At 41.4% G+C, this 14,954-nt stretch overlaps 1 protein-coding gene across 2 annotated transcripts in view; it reads right to left on the bottom strand.

Annotated features, from left to right (window-relative positions):
• Nucleotides 1-14,954, bottom strand: part of LOC129822739 (sodium channel protein type 4 subunit alpha B-like) — a 45,560-nt gene that overhangs the window by 18,363 nt on the left and 12,243 nt on the right. The window contains exons 1-11 of one of the 2 annotated variants that reach the window (XM_055881119.1): nt 11,738-13,501; nt 11,441-11,518; nt 11,172-11,300; nt 9,397-9,488; nt 8,729-9,013; nt 3,266-3,329; nt 2,941-3,082; nt 2,543-2,728; nt 1,175-1,268; nt 506-744; nt 127-300 (exon numbers count right to left, since the gene is read on the bottom strand). In XM_055881119.1, coding sequence (XP_055737094.1) covers nt 127-300; nt 506-744; nt 1,175-1,268; nt 2,543-2,728; nt 2,941-3,082; nt 3,266-3,329; nt 8,729-9,013; nt 9,397-9,488; nt 11,172-11,300; nt 11,441-11,517 — 1,482 coding nt within the window. In that variant the 5' untranslated portion in view covers nt 11,518; nt 11,738-13,501. Of the gene's footprint in view, nt 1-126; nt 301-505; nt 745-1,174; nt 1,269-2,542; nt 2,729-2,940; nt 3,083-3,265; nt 3,330-8,728; nt 9,014-9,396; nt 9,489-11,171; nt 11,301-11,440; nt 11,529-11,737; nt 13,502-14,954 lie in introns of those variants that run through there. The other variant, XM_055881110.1, reaches the window with a different exon arrangement.

The following is a 14,954-nucleotide window of genomic DNA, read 5'->3' as shown; positions in this document are numbered from 1 at the left end:
CCCAGTAGTTTTCAACCCTACTCTTGTAACTAGTTTATGAAAATGTATTGACCGATCATGATTGATTCTCACTGCACAGTTACACTGAAAGAGTATGATCTAAATTGTGGGTGGAGGGACCCTCACCAGACGGAAGGAGCGAAGCACGTAAAGACCCTCGACGTCGGCCAGCCACAGCTCCATCAGGCTGATTGTCACAATGATGCTGTCGAAGATGTTCCCCCCGACCTGGAAGTAGTAGTACGGATCCATGGCGATGAGCTTCAGCACCATCTCTGCTGTGAAGATTCCCGTGAAGACCTGTAAAAGAGATGAGAGGGGGTTGGCCTAGTGAATTCTTTTGAAAACTGTGCCATCTGTAGATATGTCGACTCTCATGGTTTCTGCTTGCACTGTAAACCTGTGTTTTTAACATGATCATTTTGAGAGAGAGATTTCTAAGGTACCCCTATCATGGCAAGAGAAGAGGTAAAGTGGAAGAGCATCATTAAGGAAGGTAACTCACCAAGTTCCCCACACTCAGCACTTCTTCAAACTGTGGTGTCATGGGGTAGTGCTCCATGGCCAAGAACATGATGTTGAGTACAGTGCAGATGGTGATGAACAAGTCCATGAATGGGTCCATCACTATGAAGTACATCCACTTCTTGAAAGTCACCCAGGGCACACAGCAGTTCCATTTCAGGAAGACGTCTGAACACTTGTACCAGCAAGGCGGACAAGGCCTCAGTTCCTCCTCCAAATCTGTTGGAATGAGGGTTAAGGAGGAGGGTGTTAACATCAGAGTACATTTTGTGAGTTTTTGTTATTTTGTACATTTTGTTCATGATAAGGATTTTTTATGGGTTCATGATTTGTTTTCAACCTTTATTTATTGTTTGCAGCACCTAAAGTTTAAACGTGTAAGGCTGTGGGTTGTATGTCTTATAGCTGAAGCGGCTGAAACAATGGGTCATCAGTGCATTAGATGGGAAACGTTGATGATGAAACTGCATAACTCATAAAAGGATATAAAAGAAGCCCTTGCTCTAACACAGTAGCCAATTAGAACACAGGTATGGGTGGATATCGCGATAACAGTCCTATACATCACATTCATCCATACATCCATACATGGATTCCTTAGGACATTTCATTTCTCGTATACAGATCCATTGCGATTTGTGACAGTTACCGTCCATGGCATCTTGGCTGTAGACACTGGGTGTCTTCTTCTGAAGGCCTGCTCCTTCCAGCTGGTCCTTACTCCCCTTGGGTACACTGGCCCTCTTCAACACAACAGCAGACAGTAGAACAAAGAGAAACAAGAGAAACATCACCAGACGCATAGCAACACACTTAAAAAAATGTTTGTTTTAACCCCTTTATTTTCTCCACAATTTCAATCTTGTCTCATCGCTGCAAACTCCCCAACGGGCTCGGGAGGCAAAGGTCAAGTCATGCGTCCTCTGAAACATGACCCGCCAAACCGCGCTTCTTAACACTCGACCGCTTAACCTGGAAGCCAGCCACACCAATATGTCAGAGGAAAGACTGTTTACCTGATGACTGAGATCAGCCTGCAGTCGCCCAGCTTGCCACAAGGAGTCACTAGAGCGCAATGAGCCAAGTAAAGCCCCCCTGGCCAAACCCTCCCCTAACCCAGACGACACTGGGCCGCCCTATAGGACACGGCCAGTTGTGATACAGCCCGGTATCGAACACGGGTCTGTAGTGATGCTTCTAGCACTGCGATGCAGTGCCTTAGACCGCTGCGCCACTCAGGAGGCCAGCAACCCACTTTTTCATAGCCAAACCGAGCCTAACCAATCCAAGCTGTACTGCGTAGGTTATGTATTCATTGGTTATGCGTTCATCATAGTTGCTGAAACTATCCTGAAAAGGAATAAACAATATGAATAAACAATATCCGAGCCAGCACAGTTTGTTTCAGGTCGGCACATTAGTGTGAAAAAGGTCATAAGATCAAGAGCACAGCAACCCATCTGAGCCATGTGGCTCACCTCCTGGTCTGCCAGGACCTTATCTGCATTGGCTCTGACCATGATGCCTCCATTGGAGTCCTTTAAAGCCTCGCTGTCCTTATCAAGGCTGGAGGAAGTACACACCTCATCATCAGCAACCTCTTGATCTGCCTTTTCATCTTTCTCTTTCTTAGATGTTCTACTGGACGGTGACGTCTGACTGCCAGCAATTTCAGTGTGCTCATGGTGTTCATGATGCCTGTCAGTTAAATAATCAGTCAATCATTGACCAGAATCAAGCAAACTAAGGACGAGAACGACCAACATGAGAAGTAATCTGCAAATGAACACTTAGAATGATTACTAGGTATTTTTTGTATTTATCCAGTTCGTCAAACATTTTAATCTAGAGTTGAATCGACTAACTAAATCTTACTCTTTCAGCCATCATCTGATCAAAAAGAGCAATTCATTGTTTGATTGGATTTATATATAGGGCCTTTCGTCCTGGATGCTCAAAGCACTTCACATACATAGTAAGTTGATCACACCTCTTTGACCTCCGCTTCTCTCCGTACCTTCAGCTGCACCATGATCATGGCGTACTCCTCCTCCTTCTCCTTGGCCTCGGCCATGGTGGCCTCGTTCTGCTCAGCATGCGCTATGGCCACCACAGCTAGGATCAGGTTGATCAGGTAGAACGAGCACAGGAAGATCACCACCACAAAGAAAATCATGTAGGTTTTCCCGGCTGAGCGAAGAGTCTATGGGTAAGAGGGGAAAAACGGCCAGTTAACTCACCAGTAAACCGAGTGAGTACTCATTCTGTATCAATATCCCTGATGACACATAAGATTGCAATCTCTCAAATTCAAACCTGGTCTACCGGCTGATGTTACAGATGTAGAATTCAGGAAATATCAGGAGCAAATACATCTCTATGTCGTTGTCATCGAAGCACATGATGTAAACGCACCAACTGGAGTAGATTTTCCCAGAAGTCCAGTGTCATGAGCTGAATTAGGGCAAGGTAGGCCCATCCAAAACTGTCGTAGCTTGTGTATCCATAGTTGGGATTCCCTCCGGCCTTCATACACGTGTATCCTTCAGGACATATTCTGTCAAAATGCCAATGAAGTGGCACAACAAATTGAATAGGACTTATGGTCATCAGCATTCAAAGACATGTTGTATTTGAACTATGTTGAAATTCTTTGCACCATATATTGCATTATCAACAGAGAAAAGGTACGATTATAAAGCTACCCATATGCTCAACTCTGATATCCCAAAAAACCTACCCAGCATCAGAAGCGTTTCCACAAAGAAGAGGGTCTAACATTCCAGGAAGGAAGTAATGGTTCGCTGGAGGAAAACAGAGAAGGGACCTCCATTAGAGAGTGCATCAATTTGATATACAGTGCATTCGAAAATATTCAGCCTCTTTCACTTTTTCCACATTTTATTACTTTACAGCCTTATTCTAAAATGCATTAAATAGTGTTTTTCCCTCATCAATCTACACACACTACCCCATAATGACAAAGCAAAACAGGTTTTTAGATTTTTCTTTGGCTAATTAGAATTTAAAAAAAACATAAATATGACATTTACATAAGTAGTCAGACACTTTACTTTATTGAAGCCCCTTTAGCAGCAATTACAGCCTTGAGTCTATGACGCCACAAGCTTGCTACATCTGTATTTGGGGAGTTTCTCCCATTCTTCTCTACAGATCTGCATCACATACGGCCGTGATTGGGAGTACCATAGGGCGGCGCACAAATGGCCCAGCATCGTCCGGGTTTGGCCGTCATTGTAAATAAGAATTTGTTCTTAAACTGGCTTGCCTAGTTAAATAAAGGTTAAATAAATAAATACATTTAAAAAAGAAAGATCCTCTCAAGCTCTGTCAGGTTGGATGGGGAGCTGCACATCTATTTTCAGATCTCTCCAGAGATGTTCGATCATGTTCAAGTCCGGGCTCTGGCTGGGCCACTCAAGGACATTCAGAGACTTGTCCCAAACCCACTCCTGCATTGTCTTAGCTGTGTGCTTAGGGTCATTGTCCTGTTGGAAGGTGAACATTCGCCACAGTCTGGGGTTCTGAGTGCTCTGGAGCAGGTTTTCATCAAAGATCTCTCTGTACTTTGCTCCGTTCATCTTTGCCTCAATCCTGACTAGTCTCCCTGCCACTGATAAACACCCCCACAACATGATGCTGCCACCACCATGCTTCATCTTAGGGACGGTGCCAGGTGTGACGCTTGGCATTCAGGCCAAAGAGTTTAATCTTGGTTTCATCAGACCAGAAAATCTTGTTTCTCATGGTCTGAGAGTCTTTAGGTGCCCTTTGGCAAACTACAAGCGGGCTGTCATGTGCCTTCTACTGAGGAGTGGTTTCTGTCTGGCCACTCTACCATAATAGCCTGATTGGTGGAGTGCTGCAGAGATGGTTGTCTTTCTTGAAGGTTCTCCCATCTCCACAGTGGAACTCTGGAGCTCTGTGTGAGTGATCATCAAATTCTTGATCACCTCCCTGACCAGGGCCCTTCTCCCCTGATTGCTCAGTTTGGCCAGGCGGCCAGCTCTAGGAAGAGTCTTGGTGATTCCAAACGTCTTCCATTTAAGAATGATGAAGGCCACTGTTCTTGGGGATCTTCAATGCCGCAGAAATGTTTTGGTACCCTTCCCCAGATCTGTGCCTCGATACAATCCTGTCTCGGAGCTCTAGGACAACTCCTTCGACCTCATTGCTTGGTTTTTGCTCTGACATGCACTATCAATTGTGGAACCTTACATAGACAGATGAGTGCCTTTCCAAATCACGTTCAATCAATTGAATTTACCACAGGTGGACTCCAATCAAGTTGTAAAAACATCTCAAGGATGATCAATGGAAACAGGATACACCTGAGCTCAATTTCAAGTCTCATAGCAAAGGGTCCGAATACTTATGTAAATAAGGTATCTGTTTTTTCCAAAAATGTCAAGAAACCTGTTTTCGCTTTGTCATTATGTGTCACGACTTCCACCGAGGTCTGTCCCTCTCCTTGTTCGGCCGGCGTTCGGCGGTCGACGTAACCGGTCTTCTAGCCATCGCCGCTCCACCTTTCATTTTCCTTTTGTTTTGTTTTTCCGCACACCGGGTTCACATTCCCTCATCAGACTGAATGTATATTACCCTCTGTTCCCCCCATGTCTGTGTGTGGAATTGTTTGTTGTTACGTGTATGTGCACGTCAGACTGGTTTGCGCCGGGTTATGTCAACCCGTATTTGTTTAGTTTTCTTAGTGCCGTGTGTTTGTTCGCCGTATTAAAGGGCTCCGTTTGCTACCCAATTATGCTCACCTGCGCCTGACTTCCTTGCAGCCAGTTACGCACATACTACATTATGGGGTATTGTGTGTAGATTTCTGAAAAATGTGTATTTATTTAATACATTTTAGAATAAGGCTGTAAGGTAAAAAAATGTAGAAAAAGTCAAGGGGTCTGAATACTTTCCGAAGGCAGTGTACTTATATAAATGTATGTTTTTTACACATTTATATAGTTATTATATACAGTAATATCATATAGTACTGTGACAAAATCCCAACTAATAAATTTAACCTTTCTGGTGTAGGCAGACACCTCGACAACATCCGGTGAAATTGCAGAGCGACAAATTCAAAATACAGAAATAGTCATAATAAACATTCATAAAAATACAAGTGTTATACATCGGCTTAAAGATTAACTTCTTGTTAAAACCTTTTCTCAATAGGGGGGCGCCATTCCGACTTTGTAAAAATTCGTTCCCAAATTAAACTGCCTCGTACTCAATTCTTGCTCGTACAATATGCATATTATTATTACTATTAGATAGAAAACACTCTGTAGTTTCTAAAACCGTTTGAATTATATCTGTGAGTAAAACAGAACTCATTTTGCAGCAAACCTCCTGTCAGGAAGTGAGAAATCTGAAATCGGGGGCTCTGTTCCAGGGTCAGTTTATTAATTTGCATGTAATCTATGGGTCTACATGCACTGCATACGCCTTCCCCTAGATGTCAGTAAGCAGTGAAAATTGGAATGGGGTGGCTAGGTAGATCTGAGGCCGAACAAGAGCTCTTGGAACCGGGTGTGCAGTCTTTTCTACGTTCGTCGTGACGCGAGACAGACCTCAGGATTGCGTCCTGAAAAGCTGTTGTTATAGGCGCTAGATATATCCGGCTCTGATTTTATTCGATATATGTGTTAAAAACATCATAATGTAGTTATTTTAAACCGAGTTATATCAGTTTATATCAGTATATTGCGATTTTCGGGCTTTTCTTTGTTCTGCGTTATGCTGAGTTGGACACGTTTGCACCACATGGCTAACGTTTGCTGCTAATTCCACAGTTGAAGATGACCTTCTACAACCGAGCAACGATTATTCTGGACAAATTACAACTTGTACAAGATTCTGATGGAAGCTCATCAAATAGTAAGAACTATTTATGATGTTAATTCGTAATTTCTGTCGAAAAAGTTCAACTATTATTCCGCCATTAATTTCGGTGCGGTCTCGCTTTAACGCACGCTGTATGTCGTAGTAGCGTTAATTTAAAAAATCTAACACAGCGGTTGCATTAAGAACTAATGTATCTTTCATTTGCTGTCCAACCTGTATTTTTTAGTCAAGTTTATCATTAGTTATTGATTAGATTAGGTGCCTCTCCCAAGATTTCTCCCGACATTTTGTTTGCAGTTTGGCTACTATTCTCATTGTATAACCACGATTTGTGCCGCTAAATATGCACATTTTCGAACAAACCATATATGTATTGTGTAATATGATGTTATAGGACTGTCATCTGATGAAGTTTTGAGAAGGTTAGTGAAAAAATGTATATCTTTTGCTTGTTTATTCGCTATCGCTAACGTGCATGAATCAATGCTGCTGTGTGGTTGGCTATTGTAGTAAGCTAATATAATGCTATATTGTGTTTTCGCTGTAAAACACTTAAAAAATCTGAAATATTGTCTGGATTCACAAGATGTTTGTCTTTCATTTGCTGTACACTGTGTATTTTTCATAAATGTTTTATGATGAGTATTTAGGTAATTCACGTTGGTCTGTAGTTATTCTAGCTGCTTTGGTGAGATTTTGTGATGGTGGCTGCAATGTAAAACTATGATTTATACCTGAAATATGCAAATTTTTCCAACAAAACATATGCTATACAATAAATATGTTATCAGACTGTCATCTGATGAAGTTGTTTCTTGTTTAGTGACTATTTATATCTTTATTTGGTCGAATTTGTGATAGCTACCTATGCAGTAAAAAAATGGTGGAGAAAAAAAAGTTGGGTCTTTTGCTATCGTGGTTAGCTAATAGAAATACATATTGTGTCTTCCCTGTAAAACATTTTAAAAATCAGAAATGATGGCGGGATTCACAAGATGTGTATCTTTCATCTGGTGTCTTGGACTTGTGATTTCATGATATTTAGATGCTAGTATTTACTTGTGGCGCTATGATAGTCATCTTTTTTACTGATGAGGGTGCTCCCGGATCCGGTATGAGTACCAAGTAAAAGTTAATCCAGCCACTTTGTCAGATTTCAAAAAGGCTTTACGGCGAAAGCATACCATGTGATTATCTGAGGACAGCGCCATGCTTACAAAAGCATACAAACATTTTCCAACCGGGTAGAGGAGTCACGAAAGTCAGAAATAGCGATAAAATGAATCACTTACCTTTGAAGATCTTTATCTGGTTGCAGTCACAAGAGTCCCAGCTACACAATACATGTTTGTTTTGTTCGATAAAGTCCCTCTTTATATCCCAAAAACTCTGTTTTGTTGGCGCGTTTTGTTCAGTAATCCACTGGCTCAAAGGCGGTCAAAACATGCAGACGAATACATCCTACTAGTACTGGTAAAGTTCGTCAGAACATGTCAAACAATGTTTAGAATTAATCCTCACGTTGTCAATTGTCTAAATAATCAATAATATTTCAACCGGACAATAGCGTATTCAATAGAAAGGAAAAACAACGAAGGGCGCGCACTCAGTCACGCGCACAAACCAGCACTGCATGATTCTACAGTCCACTGAGAGAAAGGTCTCATTCTTCTTCATTTTCAGAAAACAAGCCTGAAACAATGTCTAAAGACTAACCCATTAAATACTCTAGGCATTCAATTGAAAACTACCCACATCAAAAAAATCCCACTTCCTGGATGGATTTTCCTCAGGTTTTCGCCTGCCATATCAGTTCTGTTATACTCACAGACATTATTTTAACAGTTCTGGAAACTTTAGAGAGTTTTCTATCCCAATCCACCAATTATATACATATCCTAGCTTCTGGGCCTGAGTAACAGGCCGTTTACTTTTGGCATGCCTCTCATCCAGATGTTGAAATACTGCCCCCAAGCCATAAGAAGTTGGTTCAGTAAGTCATTAGCAATTCCCTGAATCAATTTACCATCAAAAGCCTGTCAGTACCTTAATCATTGATGTATGCATTGAAGTCCCACGTGCTGTTGCCACCTTATGTGTTATTATAGCCAATAGCTTTACTGAAGCATGCATTTTTTATATTTCTTATTCAAATGTGTATACTTCTTATAGAAATGTATATACTTATACAGATGTATATACTTATTTAAAACTATCATACTGTAAGTGCCATGATAAATTCCCAATTAATATAATAGAATGGTTCATTAGGCCATTATCAACTCCCCTTCCACAAATCAATGTGCCATCAAAAGCCTGTCAATACCTTTATCGTTGATGTATGCCTTGAAGTCCCAGGTGCTGTTGCCGGTGCTTGCGCCATTGTAGCCCATAACGTCATTAAAACCATTAGCCATAGCGATGTTGCCCATGTAGGTGGAGTTGAAATGCCATTCACCAGGGGGCCAGTGAACACACTTCTGCTTCAGGGTTCCCATGAACATTTGCAGGCCGATCATAGCGAACACAGCCAGGCAGCACACTGTTAGGATCATCACATCAGCCAGCTTCTTCACTGACATGATCAGAGTGCCCACAATGGTCTTCAGACCTTAAAATAAATACAAATAAACATTAAAATAATCTGTGACCTGTAAACTATTTGTTGAAGAATGAATAACACGACGTTGAGAATATTTGAGTGTGCTTGATATCCTTGTTCTCTGTATGTCGTAACTAACAACCCTTTTTTTTATTGTGTAGCTTGCAGGGCATTGCGCTTATAATATAATAACAGATGCCATTTACCAGAGGCTTTTATCCAAGGTAACTTACAGTAGAGTGCTGTAATACAAACCAAAACAACCCTAGGGTTGCTTGCACCGTACACTTACCATCTGAGCTACACTGGACCCAAAGCAGGTGTTCAAAAGCAAGTGGTGCAGTAAACAAACACACCCCAGTGGGATTTGGACCTTCTTATGTGACACGTACCGGGAATTACAGTGATTAATTTAAGGGCTCGGAGTACACGGAACATCCTGAAGACAGACACGTTGCCCAGGTCAACAAACTCTGTGAGGTACCTGCCGGGGCACAAAACATAACACCACAACCACACATTAGAATGGAGTAGTTGACAGTTGGTGCGTCAGTTGAACAAAAATCTGTTCGGTTTCATGGACTTTTAATCATCTACACTTAACTCAATACCATTGGCTCAGTTGTTATTCTAACATGGAGGATCAGAGGGTTGCTATGGTAAAAGATATGGTTTAGCGGAGGATATATTTAGCTCAGGGCAACTATCGACTTCTAGAGCCAAATGGCAGTGTTATTTGTAAGCCGACTGCAGAAGGCCTGAGTGTGACTGGACCAGTAAGAAACCATATGTGGAGATTTAGTTATGAAGTGGCATACGTCATGATGTGGATGTGACTCACGCAAAAGTTTCGCTGTTTGAAGAAGGATGACACTTACAAAAATACATTTGAAAGAAACAATCTGTTTCATATTTTGATAGTAGGATCCTTAACCCACTTATATCGACAGCCTACCAGAAACAGTGGGTTAATTGCCTTGTTCAGGGGCAGAACAACCTGATTTTTACCTTTTCAGCATGGGGATTGGATCCAGCAGCCTTTCGGTTACTGGCCCAACACTCTAACCGCTAGGTTACCTGACGTACATGGCTGAAACTAGCCGGATGAACCTTATGGTGTTACTTTTCATCAGGGCTCCAAGGCCATATACAGTACTGTGTCAGAGTGCAGCAATTTGGAGCACCGCAGACCTTTAGTCACTTGGTACTGGGACAAAGAAAGACGGGGAAGGAGGTGAACACCTAGAAATAGACCCGGAGTGTGGTGTGTGACCTTCCTTTGCAAGTGGACAAATATTTGAATTCAATGAGGCTCCATGATAAAGCGAGGCAGGTAGTGTAGAAGGGAATTATGGAGAGAGGAAGAGTGAGAGAGAGGGATGGAGAGATATATGTTATATTTGAGTCATTTAGCAGATGCTCTTACCCAGAGCGATTTACCATTAGTACTCCTTAGCCAAACAAAATAAAACACAGCTGCTTAAAAGAAAAGGAAATACATGCAAGCTTTGCTATGTTTACTAAAGACTAGTCAATCTGAGTCACAGAGTTCACACTTTTAGCAAACTTCTGACTTTGGACAAGACACAGGGCAGGGAACATGCCCACAATAATGACAGGGAAGTGTCATGGTTGCAGAGTTCCATTTCAATCCAGTCAATTCAGGAAATGGATTGACATTCCATTCATGAATTAAACTTTTCCCAATATTTCGACATTGGTGAATACTGAATTTCATCTCATTTCCTGAATTGACTGAGTTGAAATCGGACTCAACCTAAGGTGAGTGTCCAGGTGTGAGGACCGGAGGCAGAGGGGACAAGTTCTTTCTAGGTGTTTTTCACCGGGTAAAGTTGTATTCTAGGTGGATTTGACCAGGTCGTGGACGTGGATGAGGAAGTAATCATCGTATTTTATGTAGTAGACAGAGGGTTTAGAGTACATGGGGTGCTGGGGCCTGGGGGAAGGAGAGGTAAGGAGCAGACATGGCCAGGGTCAAACTTATTAAGCGATGTTCTTTGACCTTCCTGACCTTTGACCTTACTTCTTCACTCATGCACACAGACACACAAAGAAACACACGAATAGACACACACTCTAAATACCTGTCCCTGTGTCTAATGTTACTGGGCTGACAACTGACAGCAATCACTCTCCCAATACTCACGTCATGCTGATCAAAATGAAATCCGGCCAGTTCCATGGATCTCGAAAGTATGTGAAATCTCCAACACAGAAGCCACTGGACAACACTTTAATTGTTGCCTCAACGGTATAGATACCAGTGAAAACATATCTGGAATACAAAAAGAGGGGGCGAGAGAGAAGCTTTATAAAATAGCTTTAGGTGAAATTTTGTAGTGGTCAAAATCACTCTCAATGATGTTATAGTTTTCACAAAGCATTAATAATCTCCTATGTAGGTTTGAAACTTACTCAGTTTTACTCCATGCCGGAGGGTCACTCATCGTCATAAAGGCACAGTTGGACATGACTGTCAACATGATGAGCATGCTAAATAAAGTACCCACATTAAGGAAATAACATGGAGTTACAATGGTATTCAAATCAAATTATATGAAACAATTTAATTAGTCCATTTTTTAAAGAACATTTTATTTTATTTATATCTTCTGATTCATATGAATATAGTAATCAGTAGTGGCTAATGGGCGACATACTTGATAATAAAAATCTTTAATAATAATAAAATCACATTAAAATAATCATTACCATTTCCCATATGGATCGAACGACGGCTTCTGATAAGAGTAGGGGGAGAGGTATGTTTCCTCATCAACAATTCATGGTGTACCGAAATTGAAAACATCTCGAGCTCCTGTTCACCCGACCTGGAGTTTCTGATACTAAAACCCATTTTAATTAGATCAATTAAGTATGTTGTAACTGTTGCCAAATAATGACATTACCAAATATGGCTAAGGATGTGTGAGGAGGGTGACTCGCCAGAAGATAGCCCTATTTGGTAAAAGACCATGTCCTTATTATGGCAAGAACAGCTCAAATAAGCAAAGAGAAATGACAGTCCATCATTACTTTAAGACATGAAGGTCAGTCAATCCGGAACATGCAAAGTGCAATCGCAAAAACCATCAAGTGCTATGATGAAACTGGCTCTCATCAGGACCGCCACAGGAATGGAAGACCCAGAGTTACCTCTGCTGCAGAGGATAAGTTCATTAGAGTTACCAGCCTCAAAAATTGCAGCCCAAATAAATGCTTCACAGAGTTCAAGTAACAGACACATCTCAACATCAACTGTTCAGAGGAGACTGTGTGAATCAGGCCTTCGTGGTCTTATTGCTGCAAAGAAACCACTACTAAAGGACACCAAATGGAGTCCAAATTAGATTTTTTTTTGTCCAAATTTGAGATTTTTGGATCCAACCGCCGCAATTTTGTGAGACACGGTGAGGGTGAACGGATAATCTCCGCATGTGTATTTCCCACCGTAAAGCAATTCAAGGCTACCACAGCCTCCTGCGGCGATACGTCATCCCATCAGGTTTGGAATTAGTGGAACTATCAGCCTGGAGGTGTTATGGTGTGGGGGTGCTTTGCTGGTGACACTGTCTGTGATTTATTTAGAATTCAAGGCTACCACAGCCTCCTGCAGCGATACACCATCCCATCTGGTTTGGAATTAGTGGACTTTTGTTTTTCAACAAGACAATGACCCAACACACCTCCAGGCTGTGTAAGGGCTATTTTACCAAGAAGGAGAGTGGTGGAGTGCTGCATCAGATGACCTGGCCTTCACAATCCCCCGACCTCAACCAAATTGAGATAAAACATTTTTTTAAACTAGGCAAGTCAGTTAAGAACAAATTCTTGTTCACAATGACAGCCTACTGGGGAACAGTGGTTAAACTGCCTTATTCAGGAGCAGAACAACAGATTTGTACCTTGTCAGCTCAGGGATTCAATCCAGCAACCTTTCAGTTATTGACCCAACACTCTAACCACTAGGCTACCTGACACCCCAAGTCAAGGAGTGAAGGAAAAGCAGCCAACAAGTGCTCAGCATATGTGGGAACTCCTTCAAGACTGTTGGAAAGCATTCCAGGTGAAGCTGGTTGAAAGAATGCCAGGCGTGTGCAAAGCTGTCACCAAGGCAAAGGGTGGCTTTTTGAAGAATCTGAAATATAAGATATATTTTGATTTGTTTAACACATTTTTGGTTACTACATGATTCCATACGTGTTATTACATAGTTTTTATGTCTTCACTATTATTCTAAATATAGGAAAAAAGTAAAAAATTAAGAAAAACCCTTGAATGAGTAGGCGTTCTAAAACTTTTGACCGGTAGTGTAAATCAAATCAATGATGAGAGAATAGTCAAATGAACGGATAACTGACACAGACATGGTGGCGTAGCAGGAAGATCTGGATGCTGTGAACAATGAGGTTGTGAGTTCAAATCCCAGGTCAGGTGACATGTTGAATAATTTTTACTGTGTACAAAACATTAAGGACACTTGCTCTTTCCATGACCTAGACTATCCAGGTGAAAGCTATGATCACTTATAGATGTCACTAGTTATATCCACTTCAATCAGTGTAGATTAAGGGGAGGAGACAGGTTAAAGAAGGATTTTTAGGCCTTTGCGATGTGGATTGTGTATGTGTGCCATTCAGAGAGTGAATTGCACGGTAGAATTCAATGGCTATATGTCTTACATGTTCTATGTTTGAGCTGCTTTTGAAAGCAAAAGTCAAATTGAAAACAATATTGGTATTGTTGAATTCGATTTTCATAATAGCAAGCTGGGATTGATTGTTTGGTTAGCTAAACTAGCAAGTCTGTTTGTTTGGTTACCAAGCAACAACTGTAGCTATCTGGAAACTTGCTAGCTACCTCAGTGAATGTTGAACACATTTCTACCAGCAAAGGAACACATGTCTTGTGGCAAATGTGTTCAATTATAGCCATGGTATAAAATGGATAATCAACTCGGGGCTCTATGCGTTCTCTGGAAAATAACGCAACTCCGTGGAAGGTATTTCCACGTCGTTCTTTATTTTCCATAGAACGCATAGCCCCTCGTTGATTATCCCTTACATATTCTAAGAAAATGGCGACCATGTTCTAAGTATGTTTTGTGGGACATTGATGGAAAATTCTCCTAACCCTCAGAAAACTGGACATGAATGTTCTTGCAACGTCCCATAGAACACATCTTAAACATTAACGTTAAATATTCTGTAACCATGTTTTTGATAAGTTCTGTTTGACATGAAGTGAATGTTCTCCTAACTTCACCACCAAAACATGGTAAAAGGGTTCTCAGAAGGTTTCTGCTAACATAAATTAAACGTTCCCTTAACCAACGGAAAACGGGACACTCAAACATCAGGGGAACATTACGGGTAATATTACAAAAACGTTGTCTCTCCATAGAATTGTTAGCTGGGATGTATATAAAAACCTCTGCGATGCGTATAAAGCCATACCACTTTCCCACTTCGGCCAATCAGATCATGTCTCTCTGTTCCTACTCCTTGACCTACAAGCAGCAACTCAAAAGGGAGACACCAACACAGAGAGTAGTGAGGCGCTGGACAGAGGAGGCAGATTCAATGCTGCAGGACTGTTTTGAGAATACTGATTGGAAAATGTTCAAAGATTCATCCACTCAGGACTCATCCATTGACATTGACGAATATACAACGTCAGTCACAGGCTCCATTAGGAAATGTGTTGATGATGTTGTACCCACAATAACAATCCGGAAATACCCAAACCAAAACCCTGGATGAACGGAGATATCCGTACCATGCTGAGTGCCTGTACTGCAGCATTCAATGTTAGCAGAACAAACCCAGGTGACTCGGTGGCTTGCGACACGTACAAGGCAAGAAGGTATGAGCACCGCAAATCCATTAGGGAAGAAAATAGACAATACAAAATGTAATTGATGTTCGGC

This window comes from Salvelinus fontinalis, chromosome 2 (assembly GCF_029448725.1).
Source record: "Salvelinus fontinalis isolate EN_2023a chromosome 2, ASM2944872v1, whole genome shotgun sequence".
Classification (NCBI taxonomy): Eukaryota; Metazoa; Chordata; class Actinopteri; order Salmoniformes; family Salmonidae; genus Salvelinus; species Salvelinus fontinalis.
This window is presented reverse-complemented; position numbering and strand designations above follow the sequence as displayed.